At 35.8% G+C, this 20,619-nt stretch overlaps 1 protein-coding gene across 1 annotated transcript in view; it reads left to right on the top strand.

The window, feature by feature from the left end:
* Positions 1–11,883, top strand: part of LOC141546737 (uncharacterized) — a 76,972-nt gene extending 65,089 nt beyond the window's left edge. The window contains exons 10-12 of the mRNA XM_074274783.1: positions 6,364–6,490; positions 6,837–7,007; positions 8,312–11,883. Coding sequence (XP_074130884.1) covers positions 6,364–6,490; positions 6,837–7,007; positions 8,312–9,567 — 1,554 coding nt within the window. The 3' untranslated portion in view covers positions 9,568–11,883. The remainder of the gene's footprint in view (positions 1–6,363; positions 6,491–6,836; positions 7,008–8,311) is intronic.
* The last annotated feature ends 8,736 nt before the right edge of the window (positions 11,884–20,619 follow it).

Genomic DNA, 20,619 nt, shown 5'->3' with positions numbered 1-20,619 from the left:
TTTTCATTTATTTGGGTTGATTTATAGTTCTCTTCTGTATCTTCATTGTGACTTAGAGCAGTGGCCTCTGAGTCAGGACACTTACTGTGTGTCCTGGGCAAGTCACTTACCAAAACAAAATAGAAGACATTTGAGTTGGGTTTGTCAGGTCTGAAAAGTTTCTCAGAAGGCTTTCTTGAATGCCCCTGTTACATGTCTCTAAAAGCCAACATCCCTACTAATTGCTTACTTTAGGTGGGCATTATTTTTTCTTTATTATCGGCAGAAAGTCATTAACCACAAATACCCTATTTACAGAAAGACTTAGAGTAGCAGACCCTGAAAGTCCTTGAACCCCTTTGAAGGGGTTCATGATGTCAAAACCATTTTTGTAAAAACATGAAGACATTATTTGCCTATTAAAACACTCGCTTTTCCAACTACATACTTGTGTGAAGCCAGACTTTCTTCTCATACTTTAACCAAAACATCATATTGCTACAAATTGAATGCAGAATCAAATAGGTGAATGTAGCTGGCTTCTGTGAAGCCAGACTTTTAAAAACTCACTCATTTTTTCTTTTGGAAAAGTTGTGTTGCATAAAAATATTATTTATGCTAATATATAATAGGAGTATTATTGTTTTTTAAATGAATTAATATTTCAGGAATACATTTTCATTTCTAATGCAGTAAATATTGATAGATATAATCCAAATAAGCAAAAGCTCTCCAAAATCCTCAGTAACTTTGTAAAGAAATCCTCAGTAATTTTTAGGAGTGTAAAGGGTCCTAAAACCAAAAAATTTGAGAACTACTAACACAAAGAAGAGTACTGGACAAGAATTCTCTGATTTTAAGGCCTACCCTGGACATCCAGCTATGTGACTTTGGGTAAATACCTTAATCTCTTGGAACTTCATTCTCATTTATAAAATGGGAATAATGTGTAGTACATATAATGGAGCTGGAAATGAGATGACTTTATAAAATTCTTTATAAACTTTAAAAGCTCTATTTCAATCTTAATATTATTACACAGGGGAAAATGCCTTTACTTTGATGCTATTTGAATGTCTTCCTCATTCTATGGAAAATAAAAAGCTGCTTTTTCCTCATGCATCCCAAATTCTCTCTCTAGGGAAAAAACTTCCTCTCTCTCATGCAAAATAAACTGTTCAAAAGTTCCTCTTCTCATCACATAATCTCAAAAGGCATAATCTGAACCTAAACAGGAATCACTTTAGCAGGATCTCAGCCTTTACTTGAAGACTTCCAGTGATCCACAACCCCTTGAAAAATCTCATCCTTTTTTGGGCCTGTTCTTATTACAAAAAAATATACCTTTATGTTAAGCTTAAATATGTCTCTCTCTAGCTTCCATTCATTGCTTCTAATCCTACCCCCTGAATCTAATATTCTTCCTTGTGATGGCTTTGACAAGACTTGAAGACAGGAGTCTTCAAGACTTACCCAACCTGATCACACTCCTAGAGATACAATCCATCATCTCTCTGTGTTTCCTAAAATGTGGTATATATCACTGAACACAATTTACATCACTCTCACCTCCCTAATTCAAAGCAAAATGTGTTTTTAATGGAAGCTAATATTCTTGTATGAGACTTTGTCATATCTTATAGAAGTCCAGATGTGGGGCAGCTAGTTGGTGCAGTGGATAGAGCACCAGCCCTGAAGTCAGGAGGACTTGAGTTCAAATCTGGCCTCAGACGCTTAACACTTCCTGGCTGTGTGACCCTGGGTAAGTCACTTAACCCCAATTGCCTCAGGAAAAAAAAAAAAAGAAGAAGAAGAAGAAGAAAGAACCAGATATACTAGGGCTATATCTTTCCCTGTTCTACCAATATATTAGCCATACGTGTATGAGACTTGTTTTTGATTAACCCATGCTGACTCATGGAAAGAAAATAGTTCTTCCCTTTAAGTAATAATAAACTACCTTTTAAATAATACTTCCTGATATTTCCCCAGAAATTGGCATCATGCTTATATCATGGCTTAATAAGTTATCCTTCTAAATTTTGCAATTGGAGTTATTTGTCCATCTCCACTCCACTATACCACTTTGATGTGGTATAGTAAAAAATTACTGAACTTTTGGGACAGAGTCAAGATGGCAGAATAGCAGGAAGAAATACAGCCAATTTCCCTCCTTCCCTCCCAAGGGCCTCCAATTAAATGGAGTAAATGCCCCCAACTGTTGTTTTTTGTGGTGAGGCGGGGCTAGGCAGTTGGGATTAAGTGACTTGCCCAGGGTCACACAGCTTATTAGTGTTAAATGTATCTGAGACCAGATTTGAACTCAGGTCCTCCTGACTTCAGGGCCGATGCTCTATTCACTATAACATCTAGCTGCTCCCTAACTGATTTTTAATTGGGAAATCCAAGGCATGCTGGGAGGTTAGGGGGGAAATAGAGGCATTTGTCCATCCCAGATCAGCATAAGAAGACAGAGATCTATAGGCATAAGGGATTGGATTTGACTATGAGTGTGCTGTGAAACATTCCCGCACCTCATCTGGGTCCCAGATCCACACTTGAATATAACATTTTATGGGATATAAGAACAGGTAAACCCTAGCAGTTTGTCATCCACTACCCAGTTCCAGGTCACAGAATAGTTTGGATTAAGGAAGGGACCTGAACTCATGATGAGGAGTGATTGCAGATCCTATTTATTATACCAAGCAAGAAGGAATTTAGAAGCAACAAGAAGGTGGCTCTGATCTCAGAGACAGAGTGTGGACTCATTCTCAGTTTGTAGCTCCATTTGAAGCTTTCAAAAGAATAACCAGGACACAAATCCCAGACCAGATGGAAGCCTGTATTTTTGCCACTCTGAACTAGCAGAATTTTTCACTCAGTAGATAGATAGCAAATGAGTCCAGCAGCAGTCTGTTGTTGCGCAAATCCAAACCTAAGTCAGGAACTTTCAATATCAGACCTTACCCTAGATCACTCCATGAGCACTGAAAGCATGTAGATCCCAGCCTAAGATATACTTATTTGGGAATAACCAAACATTCCCAAGAAAGCAGCCAGAGTTCCAGCCCAGACCAACACACAGAAGCATGCAGAGCCTTTAGAAATAGATAGAATCCACTGGTCACTATCTGGGGTAGGGGTGGGGAGGGGGAACCCAAAAATGAAAACTCCCTGGAACATCATAGCCAAAATTCAGAGCTTTCAGATCAAGGGGGGGAGGGGAGAGCAAGGGAACTTCAAGCAACTAAAATTTTAGCAGTGTGACCCTGGGGAATTTAACATCCACCAAATATAAAGAAATATAATATAATATATATAATATAAAGAAATATAATATAATAATAAAGAAGACAAAGGGTATAGGTATATATCTGAGAATAACTTGGAGGTTGGGGAAGGGGGGTTCTTTGTAAGCCTTTATATAGTGCCTACTATGTGCCAGACACTGTACTAAATACCATGGTTTGTTGTTGTTGTTTTAAACAAATCTCTTTTTTGATTCTCACAATGACACCCAAGAAAGATAGTTCTCCCCATTTTACATTAAGGAAATTTGGGGCAAACGGTTAAATTACTTGTCCAGTATCCCAGAGTTAGTAAATGTCTAAGTTTTGAATGTAGGTCTTCCTGATTCCAAGCCCATAGTTCACTCTATCCTCTATACTATTAGTTGTCTCAGTAAAACTGAGTATAATTCCACAGGGAGAGAATGGGTTATTAATGAAATAAAAAAGATTTTCCTGAGCATTTCTGATTAAAAGACCAGTACTACACAGAAACTTTGAAATTTAAGCACAAAAGTTAAGAGTAACAAAAAATGGTAAACACAAACCAAGATGATAAAGAACTAAACAAGGGTAAATTGCTTGCATTTAGGAGGTGATACACGTGTCCTTTCTCAATCTTTACATCTATCATAACATAGAATAACTTATTTGACAGACAGTCTACAAATGGTTCTGTCATGAATCAATGATCTTAAAAGAACATTTTCAATAAATTTAATAAAGGTGAGCTGAGGTACATACTGTATACAAAATCAGTTTATTAACAATGGCACATATAACTATTAATGAAGTGGATGAGACTGGCCACCTCAACAAAACCAGTGACTCTGATGAGAAGAGGGAGGTCTTGATAATGATGGAACACTAAGAAAAACAGACTGGCATTCAGGTGAGGCTAATCATATCCCTCTCTGACAGTTAAGAAATGTTCGTTGTTTTATGGGAGGACCAATCTTGTATCTTTGCTAGATCAAAACTACCAGATTTGTTATCTCCTCAGAAGAGATAAATTTCACAAGGACTATCAAGGACAGAGGATATGTTTTAGCGATGGCAACTTATGATGCTTGGAAATTGCCCAGGAGCTACCAGTATAAAAAATAATCACTTCTCTTAATTATACCTTTAAACTAACTGAAGGGAAAACTAAATTCTTGAACTTAACTCAAGAATATAGCAAGGATAAGGCTTTAAGCATATATAGATCAGTTATAAAATCAATACAGTATAAACTCAATTACATTATAGAATCCATGTAGAAAAAACTAGAGATAATGTTAATTTTGATATTTTCAAGAAAGGGTGAAACAAATGCATGGGGGAGAGGAATTGAGAGAAAGGTTAGGAAAAATTATATAATTGAAATGCACAAGGAGTCTCTATAAACAAGGAAGAAGCCATAATGGGGAGTAGCTAACCCTTGAACATTAGTAACCCAAAATAGTCATAGGAAGGAAGAAAACACAGTTAAACAGAAATATATTTCATATGCCACTCAACAAGAAAATAGGTAAAGGAAAGAAGGAAAAATTGGAGGGATTAGTTTAACCAAAATAAATTAAGGATATACAAAAACATATAGCTCTTTTTGAAATGGCAAAGAATGGAAATTTGACAGAAGTGCCATCAATTGTACCATAAGAAGTAATGAAGGAAATGTTTTCACAGAAACTTGAGGTGACTTTTAATGTATTGATGCAGAGTGAAGTGAACAGGGCCAAGAGAACAATTTATAAAATATCAGTATGGTAAAGGAGAACCACTTTGAAATAAATTAGGAACTCTGATTATCAGTGTAATGACCAAGGACAATTCCACAGGACTTAGAATGAAACATACTACCCACTTTCTGATAGAAAGATGAAGGACTCAATGCAGAATGGGATAGAGAGAGAGAGAAATACATACTATGGGGGTTTTTTAAGACATGGCCAGTGCAAAAATTTGTTTTGCTTGACTATGCATGTTTTTATCCCAGGGTTTTGATTTGGTTTTGATTCTCATTTCAGGAGTTTGGAAAGGTGGATTTTTACTGATTTAAAAAAAATTAATTTAAAAATATTAGAATTAGGAAAATCTAGATTTTAATCTCAGTTCTGATTATTATTGGCTGTATGACTATGGGCAAAGTGACGATCTCTCTAAGGTCTCAATTTAAAGTGTTTCATAAATGTGAGTTCTTCATGGTTGCTCAAAGATTATGAGCACAGTTCACCCATCATTGACACAGGTTCTTTGATTACTCTCATTTGGAACAGATGCCTTGAACTTGCCCAAGGTAGGTAGGAACTCCCTTAATTTCTCATCACTGATCTGTCATATGGGTTTCAACTCTTTATTAATCATTTTTGTACTATCCTTTCTAGTCATTTTCCTTAGTAGGGAAAAAAGAGGCAAAACCAGAGAGAAATAATTCTGTCTTCTTGAATTTGTCCATTATTATCACCATCCCATCCTAAACACCACTCATGTCTCATCTTTGATATTCCTGTGGAGCGAATGTAGCTTTAAAAAACATTTTTTATTGTTTTTAGTATCTATCCCTACCCTCAGCTCATTCTAAATTCTAGTATCCCTCACTCTGTTCTTATGAGACCAAGCCTCCTTTTTGTAGACATACTGTTAACTGCCTTTGCTTCCAACTTTTAGATACATCTTTTCAAAAAAATTAGATTTGATCAGTATATTCCCTGGTTATCTATATATGATTCTTTAGACTCTTGTCTTTCACGATGAAATCATTTGTCATCAGAATTTAGTACATTTTTCTTTGCACTTTTTTAAGTCCGTATCTACTCCTTTGATTTCCCTGGGCCTATCTTCCAACCATGTTTGAGATTCATATACCCCTAGCTTCAATGCACATGCAAACATTTTTACCATAGTATATTATATTCTGCACTTCTTATATATACACACATGTGATAAATACACACATACTGAATGTATATATGAATGTTTATGAATAGTACATATTTTGTACCATGTGATATGTTTTTCCCTAACTCTTTTCTGCAATTCCACTGAATATGTCACCTCCCCTATCCCCAGAGCCAAGGACTGGGACTGCAACATGAATGTATTATTTCAGGTGTTGGTGACTTTGACAGATGTGACTGTAAATTTCACTCATGAGGAATGGAGTCTTCTAAATCCTGCACAAAGGGGCCTTTACAAGGACGTGATGCTGGAGAATTATGAGAACGTAGTCTCACTGGGTAAGGTCTCTTCCCCATCCAAATTTGAGGTTCTTACTTTCTACTTTTATGGATAAACCTAGACTAGAGAAGCCTCATTTTATTCTGGTTTAGTTTCTGGCATCAAAAATTCCTAATTATATCTGAATTCAGACAGGAGATTTGTCTTCTCCCAACCCTAAGACTGGTTATGTTAGGTAGAGAATGGGTGTCTTCCTTAATTCTCCCTTGCACCTCTTCTTCTAAATTTTCTTTAGGCACTCTGGGCCCAGGACCCAAAGGTCTATTCTGGACATTTGCTTAGGCAGGTCCAGCCTGTTATAGACTCCTTGGATAGTACCTTTCTCATCCCTTCTGTCCCTTGCAGGGGCTGAGGCTGAGCTTGGGACAAACCACCAGGCCCTGTTTCCTTCCTCACAAACAGGGTTTCCAGCGTGTGAACCTGCTGTAACCTCCTGTTTGGAGCAAGAGGAAGAGGCATGGGTCTTGGACATGCAAGAAGCTAAAGAGACAGAGATCATGAGAGGAGACTGCTCAGGTAAGTGAAAAAAAAATTTTTTTTTAATTTTTTATTAAAGCTTTTTATTTCCAAAAAGTATGCATGGGTAATTTTTCCAACATTGACTCTGTGAAACCTTTTGTTTCAAATTTTCCCCTCCTTCTACATGTTAAATCCAATATGTGTAAACATATTTATATAGTTATCTTGCTACACAAGAAAAATCAGATCAAGAAGAAAGAAAAAGAAAAACTGAGAAAGAAAACAAAATGCAAGCAAATAACAGAGAGAGTGAGAATGCTATGTTGTGTTCCACACTATTCCCACGGTTCTCTCTCTGGGTGTAAATGGCTCTCTTCATCACTGAACAAGTGGAAATGGTTTGAATCGTCTCATTGTTGAAGAAAGCCACATTCATCAAAATTAATCTTCATATAGTCTTGTTGCTGTGTATAATGATCTCCTGATTCTGCTCATTTCACTCAGCATCAGTTCATATAAGTCTCTCCAAGTCTCTCTGAAATCATCCTGCTGATCATTTCTGATCATTAGACTACATGTATTTAAAAACCTTACCTACTGATTTGCTAATCTAGTAATTATTAAAAAAAAAAAATAGTATTAATCTAGCATAATATAGAATTAGATTTCTTGATTTGAAAAGAACACTTCAGAGACCAAATACCTAACTTAATGAATTTCATTTTAAAAGATTCTCTTTAAAAAGAAAATGCAAGCAAACAACAAAGAGTGAAAATGTTAAGTTGTGTTCCCCACTCAGCTCCCATGGTCTTCTCTCTGGGCATTTTGTTTTTCTTCTCAGTTTTTTTTTTCTTCTTTCTTGATATGATTTTTCTTGTACAGCAAGATAACTGTCATGTTTGCTAGTGTCCCTCTTAAAATGTGCCCATATTTTAATACAAGCCTTCCACATATGGCCTTTATCTGTAAACTTGGACATATGCCTTTTAATATCTGTTGGCCTCAATTGCCTTTTCAACAAATAAGGTGGGGTTGAACAAATTGATATCTAAGAGCCTACTCATCTTATTATTCTCCCTTCCATATTTATTGTTTTTAATATTCCTGCTTATTATTAGTTCTCAACTTTGATCAGTCTTACCTCTGGTCATTCTTCTTACCTACTCCAATGGAACTATACTTTCCCTAATAATCTCTGATTATTATTAATTAATCAATCAATTGATTAACTTTGTTTATTAATGCCAGTGACACTCATGGGAAATATGTATCCTGGAGATTATTCTTTTTCCATCTCCTTTATTCCTTTGCCTAGAAATAGAGAACAAGAAACATTGTGGGTTTTTTATTCCTTATTTCAGATTCCTTATCCCAGATTGAGACTGGGACTGAGAATAAGGAGCTGTTGATAAAGCAGGAAATTTCTGAAGAAGTGGAATCTCAGAATATGATACTTGAAAGATTCATGGGGGAAGTTCCCCATGGACCCATATATAGAGAAGCCTATGAATCTGATGACAGGTCAAAGGATGATTTACAGTCTTCTGCAGGTAAATTCCTTTCTCAGACGAGACATTTGAGATCAATGACAGTGATAGATCAAAATCCTTCTGAAGAAGATAAAGACCAGAAATATAATGAATTTGGAAGAAACCTCAATCTGAATTCTAACCCTGTTAGAATTTCTTCAGGAGAAAAATCTCAGCAGTGTGATAATATGGGCCAAAAATCTAAACAGAATTCAGACCCAATCATACATCAGAAAAATCATTCAGAAGGGAAATCCTATAAACCTAAAATATACAGAAAGTCCTTAAGGCAGAGTTCAACTTATGTTAAACGTCAGAGAAAGCGCACAGAAAAAGTCTATAAATGTAATGAATGTGGGAAAGCCTTCAAACAGAGTTCAAGCCTCATTAGACACCAGAGAATTCACACAGGAGAAAAACCCTATGAATGTAATGAATGTGGGAAAACATTCATTGCATCTTCAAATCTTATTCAGCATCAGAGGGTTCATACTGGAGAAAAACCATATGAGTGTAATGATTGTGGTAAAGCCTTCAGCCAGGGTTCAAGTCTAATTCGCCATCAGAGAATTCACACTGGAGAAAAACCATATGAGTGTAGTGAATGTGGGAAAGCTTTCAATGTCTCCTCAAACCTAATTCAACATCAGAAAATTCACACTGGAGAGAAACCCTATTCATGTAAGGAATGTGGGAAAACTTTCATTCTAAATTCTTACCTTATTAATCATCAGAGAGTTCACAGTGGAGACAAATCTTTTGAGTGTAATGAATGTGGGAAAGCCTTCAGTGATCGCACATCTCTTATTTATCACCAGAGAATTCATACTGGGGAGAAACCTTATGAGTGTAACAAATGTGGAAAAGCCTTCAGTCTGAGTTCAGGCCTCATTAAACATTTAAGAATTCATACAGGAGAAAAACCTTATGAGTGTTATGAATGTGGGAAAATCTTCAGGGCATATTCAAACCTTATTCAACATCAAAGAATTCACACAGGAGAGAAACCTTATGAATGTAAAGAATGTGGAAAGACTTTCATTCTAAGCTCATACCTCATTAGACATCAGAAAATTCATATCTCATGAATGTAATAAATGTGGAGCAAAGCTAGTACAAAGGCATCTAGTATTCAAGATCAGAGAATTCATGCTGGAAACAAAATGCAGGGATTAATGATTGTGGTACAGTCTTTGTCCAACACTCTAGCTTTATTCAGTATCACAGGGGAGAAGTATCACTTGTGGCAACTTTTTCAAGTCATAATTTTAGTTTGTCAAATTATTTTTAAAGGTGGTATTCTTGCCTCTGAAAACACTGTTATTGTCATTGATTTATGCCTCTACTAGTGGCAATATAGTAGCAGTCACCTGAACTTAAAAACAAGGTGAATAGTTTACCTGACCTTCAAAAAATACTACTCTGCTCAAGCTGCTACTTATTTCTGCACCTAGGGCAGTGTATTGCACATAGTAGGTATTTAATAAATGTGTTAACTTCCAACTATCTTATATCAGAAATGTATGCCTTCATTAACACAGTTAAATTAAGTAACTTTAAGGAAATAATTGCATTTTAATTTGGCAGGCATTTAAAGAGCCCTTTATAAAAGTATTTTTTTGTTATTATGGATCTGACAAAGCAGCAACACATATGGACATTTCCTTGTTAAAAAAAAAAAAAAAGAAAGAAAAGAAAAAGAAGATTGTACATGATACTATGAATCTCTGATGCAGACAGCTGGTTTTTTTAAAAGTACATATTAAATTTTATATGTTATTTCTAACTATCCTGTCTATGTCCCCTTCTGAACTTCTATTTTCTTATATGTAATTTTTAAATGTTTCATTAACTCTTCCTAATTTTTGGTATCTCACTCTCCCCTGCTTCCATAATAATACTCTCCCTTCAAAAAAAAGTAAAAATATACCCTTCCTTAAAACAGATAGCTGTAGTCAGACAACATAAATCCATACATTCGCCATGCATGTCTTATTCTGTGCCTCTAATCCATTGCCTTTCTACCAAGAGGTAGATAGTATAATTCATTATCACTCTTATAGTAATTATTAGTCATTCTATTAGTTACAATTCTTAAGTCTTTCACAATTGTTTTTCTTTATGATGTTGTAGTTAGTGTATTAATGGTTCTTCTGATTCTGTTCACTTCGTTAGTTCATTAGCTCACAAAAGCCCTCTCAGGTTTTTCTGACACTTTCATGGCACAGTTGTATTACAATCATTATAGTCATATATCATAATTTGTTCAGCCGTCTCCCAATTGATTGGCATCCCTTAGTTTCTGGTACTTTGTTAATATAAAAAGCTCCTAGAGAATTTTTTGGTTCATATAAATCCTTTTCCTGTTTCTTTGTTCTACAATTGGGTGTAAGCCTAGTAGTGATTTAAAGTCCACAGTTAAGTGACCTTTTTTACTGTATTTCCAAATTACTTTTCAGAATGGCTTGAATGACTTACCAACCCACCAATGGTTCATTAGTGTGCCTTTCCAACCACACATACTCCCCAACATTTGGCATCTTTCTTTTTCATCATTGTCAATCTAATAACATTTTCCCTTAAGATTATTGATAATGTGCTAGAAGAACTTTTTAAAACAACTAGATTCTTAGATATACAATTTGGCACCTCTTTTCCTTCTCTCCTTATTTTCATTTTTAGTCCTATTCTTCCTTTACCCCTAAATTCAGCTTTAAAAATATACTAGATCCCTAATTTTTAAGTTAGTATTCTAATGAAAGTAACTTTTTGTATGCTTAAAAGCTCTAATTGTGATAAAAGTACTTTTTTTGTTTTAAGAGATGTGGCTCACTTGTTTGAAATAGTTTGTTTTGAAGCCCTTGCTGGTAATGACAAAGATGTCATAATTATTTTTCTTTGTTGCAGTATCCTTTCTTGGCTTTCCGTTTCTATTGCTCTCATTTGACATTATAACCCAAACAGTTTATCTTAGCTGCCACTTTTGATTTCCTTCCATAGTTTGTTCTTTCAGCCATCAAACGATATCAAGACAGAAAGGAAAACTTTAAAAAAAAAAAGATTCCCTCTTTTCCTTTCTCCCCCTGAGGAAAAAAAAAAGAAAGATATAACATAATCTTGATGGGAATATAGATTCTCATGACCTTAAACAGTTCAGTAGATGGTCTTTCCTGTTTTCCTTATTTTTAAAAGATTACTGTGCTCCTACTTCCTGCCTTCTAACTGGATGTAGTTTAATTTACATTCCAGGTAGATACTGATGCTTGTGCAGCTATGTATTTTATATCCTTGTTATTTGTTCTATGTAGATGAAGAGCTTGGCACTTATTGGTTAATTATGAGATTGATGTGGATTTTTGTGCTAAAATTGTTCTCATTCATTAAAAATTTGTTTTTCAAATAGACTCCATTTTGTTTTCCACATTCATTGCTCTTAATTTCACCTAGAAATACTTAATGTAAATTTGTTTACAACAACAGCAAATATTTAGTATAAACCTCCTATGTGTGCATTAAACTGAACAAGGTAATTTCACTATTCCCAAGACTCATGGCCACAAACTGCGCTTCTGAGAGGTCTTATGAGGGCAAGGTGGATTACTTCCAAATTCTCCTTTAGTTCCAAAGATTACCAAAACTAGACAAAATTAAGACTTCTGAATGAAAGGAAGAACAAAGTACAAAACCCATCTTATGTTCAAAATCCATCAAGGTATAAGGACCGTTTTAAAAAATATAAGTATCTAAAAGTATGTATTATAAAGTGTCTCTACAATCAGCAAAGATATCATTTAGTTCAATAGAAATCCTTAAAAAGGGGCAGCTAGTTAGTAGTGTGGATAGAGTACCAGCCCTGAAGTCCAGAGGACCTGAGTTCAAATTTGACCTCAGATACTTAACACTTCTTGGCTGTTGACCCTGGGCAAGTCACTTAACCCTAATTGCCTCAGCAAAAAAAAAGTCAAAAAACTAACTATCCTATAATAAAATCTAAGAAGCAATAGAAAAGGAAAGCTCATTTCAGATAATTATAAAACAAGCAAAATATCTTAGCATTCTACCAAAACATGTAGAATGCTTTAATATTTTTAATTTGTTTCTTATAGAAATAAAGAGCATATTTAGAAACTGGAGGAATGTTTGATCTGGATCATGTCAGTCATTCATTGTTTTCTCCAAGAATGATAAAGTCAATACCACTAAAATTAATTTATACTTTTAAAGGAACTTATCTACTTCATAAAAATTGATAAAATGCATTTGAAAAAATAAAAGAAAATCGTGGGAAATAGAAAGCAATAGGGACAAAGGAGGAGAATAGCACTTCAGTCCTCAAATTAAATTCCAAAGCCGCAGTCATCAAAACCATTTTAAATTAGTTTAAAAAAAAAAAAAAAATGAGAGTTTCAGGCTCTCTAAGACTAAAGAGTTAAACTATGATAAATGTTAGAAAGAAAACAAAAACATAAAAATAGTCCTTACCCTCAAGGAGCTTACATGCTTTTGGAGAAGACTCAACATAAATGAAGAAAATGGTGCAGTGTATGGAGTACTATGATAGTCCTAGAGGGCCTGAAACCATATAGAATATGATGCAAAGTATTCGCCTAAGTTTAATTTCTGTCAGACTATTCTACAATTTTTCTAGTTTTATTATACATATCGGAGGTGGGTTTCCCCCCCTAATCTTTCTTTTGGCTTATTGAGTTCCATTGTTTCAGATACTCTATATATAGTCTGTTCTGTCCATGGATTTTTTTAAAACCAGTACAAGATGGTTGATGACTGCTGCTTTGTAATTTAGTTTGAGATCTGAAGAGAGCATTCTTGGTGGAATGTTGTTTGTTCTTTCTCTGAAGACCGTGACATCTAGAAGGTGATATGATTTGCAAGTGAATTGGATTTAAGTGAGAGGGCTGTGCAAAGTCACCACCCTCTTTCCTTCAGAGCCAAGAAAAGTACACACCCGGTAAATACCAACTAAAGGAGCAAACCCGAAGATTCTGTCATGGGACCTCTTTTTTTTCTCTCTTTATAATTTTACTTATTTCATTTCCCATAGTTTCAATTACCATCTTTATGCTGATGATACTCAGATCTATTTGTCTAGTCCTAATATCAAACTGGATGTCCCATAAACATGTTAAACTCCATATGTCCAAAACTGAACTCATTATCTTCAAAGGTACTGTTGTTGAGGTTTAGAAACTGAATCTCCACCTCCCATACACAATATTGAGTTCTAGTCCAGTATCACAGGTGTCCTAAAAGAATTTGTAGGGGCTGCTAAGTGGCGCAGTGGATAGAGCATCAGCTCTGAAATCAAGAGGACTAGAGTTCAAATTTGATCTCAGACACTTAACACTTCCTGACTGTTTGACCCTGGGCAAGTCATGTAACTCCAATTGCCTCAGGGAGAAAAAAAGGAATTTGTAGGCCTAGAGTATCTTCAAGTTAAGAGGCAAAGATTTTATTATTTTGTCATTGACTGGCTAACTAAATTCCAAGAGAAGTTAGCAAAGTAGTAGGGAACAGTGTATTTATATAGGTAAAAGTTTTGGGGGGAGATTATACATTTTAGGTTACTAATTTCTATTGCTTGATCTCAGTTTCAAGAAAAACCTCTGTTAATTATATGGAAGCAACTGATATGCTAATAGTTCAATTCTGGAATATCTACTGACTGTTTCACTAATTTTATGGCTTAGAGAGAAGTTAGTTGTTAGGGTTAAGCACCTTTATGGAGCCAACATTGCTTCATAACCTAATTCCATACAATTAGCCTTCTTGTGCCTTCATAAACTAACTCAATAAAATCAGCATTCTTATGATTAAAATCAGATTATAAACTAAAATAATCTAAAAGTAAGATATAGTATTCCCAAAGCAGACATCTTGGAGTCAAAAAGTATATACTTAAAGACAACTAAATAATCAAGACAACTTGGAGCCATGGGATAATATCCCTGAGATTACAGAAACATCACTATCATTCTCCTATTCACCCAAACTCCTAATCTAGGTGTCATCCTCGACTCAGCTCTCTCTCACGTACACCTTACTGTATTCAATCAGTGGTCAAGTCCTGCTTTTTCTACCTCTATATTATCTCTTGTACATTCCCATTGCCTCATGCTGGGCAGTCCTGTGCCAGTGCCTCCCATGTTATTCAATCAGTTCTAAAGTTCTTGAGACTTTGAGAATGTTCTTATATTACTTTTTCTGACCACCTTGTGAGTTCGTGCTCTGTATAAGTCTTTCCATAAATAGCATACATTTGACATTCAGACAATGTGGCCAGCCCAACAGAGCTGTGGTCTTGGCAGTAGTTTAAACGCCTGGCAGTTTAGTTCGAGAAAGGAGCTCAGTGTCTGGTATCTTATTCTGCCAGGTGATCTACAGACTCTTCCCAAGACAATTCACGTGGAAGTGATTCAATTTCCTGGGATGGTGCTGGTATAATTCCAAGTTTCATAGGCCTACAACAATGAAGTCAGCACAATGGCTCTGTATGTGTGAAATTTTAAAAGCTCTGGGAATCCTCAACCCCTCTCTTACTCAAATTGGTGAGAGTGATCCCTAAAGCAAGGTTAGCTATATTTATTCCCATCAGGTCCGAGGTACTACTAAGGAGGAGGAAATGCCTTTCTCTTGCTAATTCTAGTGTACTCTATCTCAGTTTCATTTAATTATAGTAAGCATCAATTTCTCCCTAGCCTTCATCTTTGAATGGGTGCAGCCTCAGTCAGACTGATTCCTGTTGAAGACCTTACCTTTAAAAAGTCCGAAGTCCCTCACTGCATTCAGGGCCATCTCCAATCATACTGATCAGTATCTGGCTTCTGGACCCAGATGGCTCAGGAGGGGAAAGTGAGGCAGGCGACTTAAGTCCCACTCACATATATCATGGCATCCCTGATGTCATGATGTTCTTCGAGAACAAAGGACAAAGAACAAAGCTACCCCTGACACTGCCTTCTCCTAGTGCAAGTCTTCATCACCTCACACTTGAACTCTTGCTATAACCAGATGGCTGGACTTTCTGCCTCAAGTGTCTCTTCACTTTAATACAACTCGTAAACACATGCAAAACTAACTTTCCTAAAGTGAAGAACTAACCATGTTACCTCCCCATTAACTCCAGGATAAAACAAAATCCTCTGTGTAACTTTTAAAGTCCTCCATAACCGGACTTACCTTTCTAGCCTTTTATTCCTCAGTCTTCTCTACATAATCTACAATCCACTGACTCAGTTGTTGTTCCTCCCACAAGACATTCTGACTCTGTACTCCAGGCATTTCCACTGGCTAATCCTCCTAAACCACCCCCATTCCTGTGCTTTCCCTCCTCACACCTCTACCTCCTAGTTTCCCTGACTCCCTTCATTTCCCACCTTCTACAAGGAAACTTTCTGGGTCCTCTTTATTCTTAGTTCCTCTCAACTGAAATTCTCATCAATTTATCCTTTTTATAGTTTGTTTGTATATACTGTGTTCACATTGTTTCCACACTAGAGTGTGATGATTTTTTGCTTTATTTCCCCAGTGCCTTAGCACAATGGGTTGCACATAACAGGCACTTAATAAATGCTATTTGACTGACTGACTCCTAATTGTCAACAGCATGGTTGTTTGGGCATCTTATTTAACCTTTCTGCCCCTTACCCATGGCTATGATATATTAAAGGGTGATTTATAAATGTTTGTTGGTATTTAAATATAGCCAGTGGGTACAAACAAAATGACTACTCTTTAATTGGCAAACCTAATTTCATAAATTTACTTTTTTTTTTAAACTGAGGAATTACTAATCTTTTGTAGTTCTAAAGATATTAGGCAACAAACTTTAAAAGCCAGAAAAAACATCTTTAAGTGCTTCTGAGATAGCAAAGGGAAGAGATGTATGTATATATGTATGTATGTATGTATGTGTGTGTGTAAAGTGGCAAGTCATAATTTAGTGAAATTTAAGTAGCCTTGTGGTGAAATCATTCTTTTGGAAGGCATGACTGAGGGGCTGTTATATTATATGATGATAAAAAATTTTCCAACTAACCTCAAAAAACTGATGACTCCAAAGTCAGAACTGGATATACATTCAAAGCTGCAACCATCTTAACTCTCATTCTCTTTTTCTATAGACTAGATGAAAAAAGGGCAGGAAGCTGTTTCTCTCTCTTTCTTATTTGGTTTTCTGATTAAGAGACATAGATAGCCACAACTTTGAGATGAATATGCCCAGATAACAACCATATGAACATTACAAAGCTTGGAGTATAATAGGAAGCATCTTTTCCTTTTTCAAACAAGCTGAACAGAAAAGGATGAAAAGATAGTGGAGAGACCCAGCCTAGAAGTGTATTGACCTTACAAAAAGGAATCCCGTGCCCTGGTAAAGGCCAGCTCAGAAGAATTATTTATTCATCATTGATTCCATGCTCTATAATGTACTCTCAAAGCAGGGAAAAAATAATTTCCAGGGCCTTCCAGTCAGGAGGTACCCTTCTGCATATGTGTTATCTACATTTATGCCAAATTACTACTGAACTTTATTAGTATACATCTCTCCATAGACGTTCTGTGTATTTGTAGAAGAGTATGTCTCAGGCTTATAGGGGAATGTTTTGTACAAAGTTTGCTACACTTTCTTAGTGAATTCCTTATGCTGTGGCTGATGTAGCAAATGCTATAGCACCAAGTGATATGCTTTAGGAGAGCACCAAAAATTGGGGTTCAGTCTTGTGAACAATTCACAATGGCTTTTCTCTTTGGCAAAGGGTATGTATATTTAGGAGAAGAAGTTACAGAAAAATGAAGAAATACTATAGGCATCAGGAATGGCAAATATGACAACATTGGGAGAGCATAAAAAGGGGTTTTAATAATTAATGATGAAAAGGACAAGTTCTTCAGTGGAACTTAACAATTACCCATGAGAAGAGAACACTATAAAATTGGGGCATACCCTTGGCTGGCAGGTTAAATCCTAAAAGGGATTTAGCATCCTAAAAGAGAAGTGGGGTCTGAAAGGAGAGATACCATAAGCCATAATGGGGTTAGGAGAGACACCACATGGCCTTAGAGAAGGGAAAGGGAAATGACACCATGAAACAAAGTGTTGTGATGGACTGACCCAAGAAGATTCTGCAAAAATTTGGCATGGGCTATAGGTAGATTTATAGAGAAAATTAAGTCTCAGGGACTTGAAATAATTTGAATTCTAGATAGATTTCTTCCATAGAAAGTGGGACCATGGAACTAAACTGATCTCTACCAGAGCCTTCTTCCTGCCTGACCCAGGGATCAATTTTATCAGTGCTTCAGTTTCTTTCTGCTCACCCCATTAACCTTTTGGGACTTTAACTACTTCCTAAAAGCTAATTGATGTCTACCAACTAATTGTTAATATGGAACATATTAATAGGGGTTCATAAGTGATAGTATTAGAAATTATAACCCCTCAGGGTAACCCCTAGAATCCTGAGGAAATAAGGATTCAATTATCCCTCTGAGCATCCCAGTTTATTTAAGAGAATGGCTATAGAGAGGAAACATACAAGAATATGGCACTAAAGTATGAATCTTTTCCAATTTATCAATGTAATTCCTGAAAAATGGCCCACAAAACTAAATGCTATACTCCAGATACAGTCTGACAGGACTTAGCATATAATAAATACTTAATAAGTGGAGTTTTTTCCCATTTATTCAATCATTAATTAATACAAAACTAAATTCACATCTTTCTTGGCTACTATATCATTCAGCTGATTCATATTGAGCTCACATCAAAGCCCCCTGATATTTTTTTCAGATAATTTGCTATAATCATATCTTTCCCATTTTGAATTTGTAAAGCTGACTTTTCATTTACCTCTATTAAATTTTATTTTGTTAAATTCAGCCCAGTGTCTTAGTCTGTCAATATCACCATACTCTCTTTAATCTTGGGTCTCTCTTTATTAATTGGCTCTTCCATGCTATCTACAAACATGGTCAGAAACATTCAATTTACCCTGCCTTTTCTTTGATGGGTCTCCTTGTCCCTAGAATATCCTCTCCCAAAGACAGAAAGGGGAGGAAATGATAGGTCAGAGCCCAGGGTCTACTCAAAACTACACATCTAGCTAAGGAATATGGAATACAAAAACCTCTTATCTGTTGCTCTTATTTATCACCTATGAAAGTTCCATCCAGACTTCTTGTCTTTTTTATAAAAGCTATATCTGGACTTATTCCCTAAATAACAGTATCTTGCAAAAAAAAAAAAAAAAAAAAAAAAAAATCCTGACTCCTTCCTTATCTCTCTTTTACATTTTACAAACTTGTAGACTATTAGCTTGCAGACAAGTTCCAAATTTTCAGAATATAAAATTCTCCCAAATTTTGTCTAATTATCTCTTTCAGAGTTTGGTCTGCCTGCTTTTTCATCAATAAAGTCTGTCTTTTGTCACTATAAGACTTTGAATTCTTTCAAAGTAACTATGAATTATGATTCTCAGACACTTCACCTTCATATTATCATCCTAGGTCTCTCCTTTTCACAGCCAAATTCTAAGAAAAAAAGAAATCTCTACACAGCTAGCTTTTAAGAGATAGCAGTCTGAAAATGGGGCCACACAAATTCTATCTCTTTATTAAATGGTACCAATAAACATACCTTTGGCCTTATATGGATACTGTTTATTCCTGTCTATTTAATAAAAATTTAAAAAAATTTAAAAAAAAAAAAAAAACACTGTATTTTTCCCCCCCCTTTTTTTTGAGGCTGGGGTTAAGTGACTTGCCCAGGGTCACACAACTAGGAAGTGTTAAGTGTCTGAGACCAGATTTGAACTTGGATCCTCCTGACTTCAAGGCTGGTGTTCTCTCCACTGCACCACCTAGCTGCCCCCTTGCTGGTTGTATTTCAACTGTTTGCTGCCTTGGGGTGCTAATGAACTCCTTTGTCTTGTTTCTTGAGTTTGCCTTATTGACCTGTGCTAATGAAACCATAAATTATGTTGATCAGAACGACTGGAGATGGCCCTGGATGTAGTGGAAGACCTTGGTCTTTTTAAGGTAAGGTCTTTTGCCAGGTCTTAGTTCAAATGAGGCAAAGCCCAATCAGTGATTAAGTCTACCTACTTAACTGACACGGAAAAAAAAGGGACAAAATAGTAATAATAGCTAAAATTTAAATAATGTTTTAAGGTTTGCAAAATTCTTTGCATATCTCTTTGAATTCTAAAGAACCCTGTGAGTTGGGTGCTGTTATTACTTCTATTTTACCGATAAGGAAACTGAAGTTAGGAAAGGTCCCACAGCTAGTAAGCATATGGGACTAGATTTAACTCAGATCTTCCTGACTCTATATTCAGTACTAACAGATAACTAAGTAACTAATAGATAACTAATTAAATAATAGAAATTAAATTAAATATGTCACCCCAAATAAAGGGAAGGGCTTACAAAAAAGATTGAGGATAAGGAAAAGATTTATGGGAATAGGATCCCATCAAAATAATTGAAGCAACTAGTGACTATAGGGACAAAATATTGACTTAAATAAGGAATGATATTTTTTAAAATTATATATCCTCAAAAGGGGCCCTCACTGCAGCAAGATAATCCTTTTATTTCTCCCCATTTAATTAACTATCTCATACAATATGTCTATTTCAAACTTTTTTATCCATCCTTAAGTCTCCCATGACATCTAAGGACTTTCCCTAATACTTCACAAAGGAAAGTTCCTTCATCCATCCCTCCTTTTCATCTCACATCACTCAGATATCTTCCCTCAGAACTCCTTCATTTCTGTCTTAACACAAAAGATGAAGACAAACCCTTGTACATGTACCTTTGATCCCATTCCTTATCTTCTCTAGAAGATGGGAAGCTCCCCACCATTTTTACTTTCTAGCTTCAGTTTCTCCCCTCAACTTATCTTTGTACCTCTGGAGCATTCTCTCTTGTCCAACATGAGCAGGTGACCATCAAATAACCTCCAATTTCAGATTTTCTTTCACACATCTGGAACTAAACATTCAGCACACATCTTCAACTCATTAAATCCAAAACAGACTATCTTTTCCCCTGAATCTTCCCCCTTCCTTCCCTATTACTGTAGAGGGCAATATCATCTTTCTGGTGCCCCA

This window comes from Sminthopsis crassicaudata, chromosome 1, assembly GCF_048593235.1.
Source record: "Sminthopsis crassicaudata isolate SCR6 chromosome 1, ASM4859323v1, whole genome shotgun sequence".
Lineage (NCBI taxonomy): Eukaryota > Metazoa > Chordata > Mammalia > Dasyuromorphia > Dasyuridae > Sminthopsis > Sminthopsis crassicaudata.
Note: the sequence above shows the minus strand (reverse complement) of the source record. Positions and strands in the feature narration are given on the sequence as shown.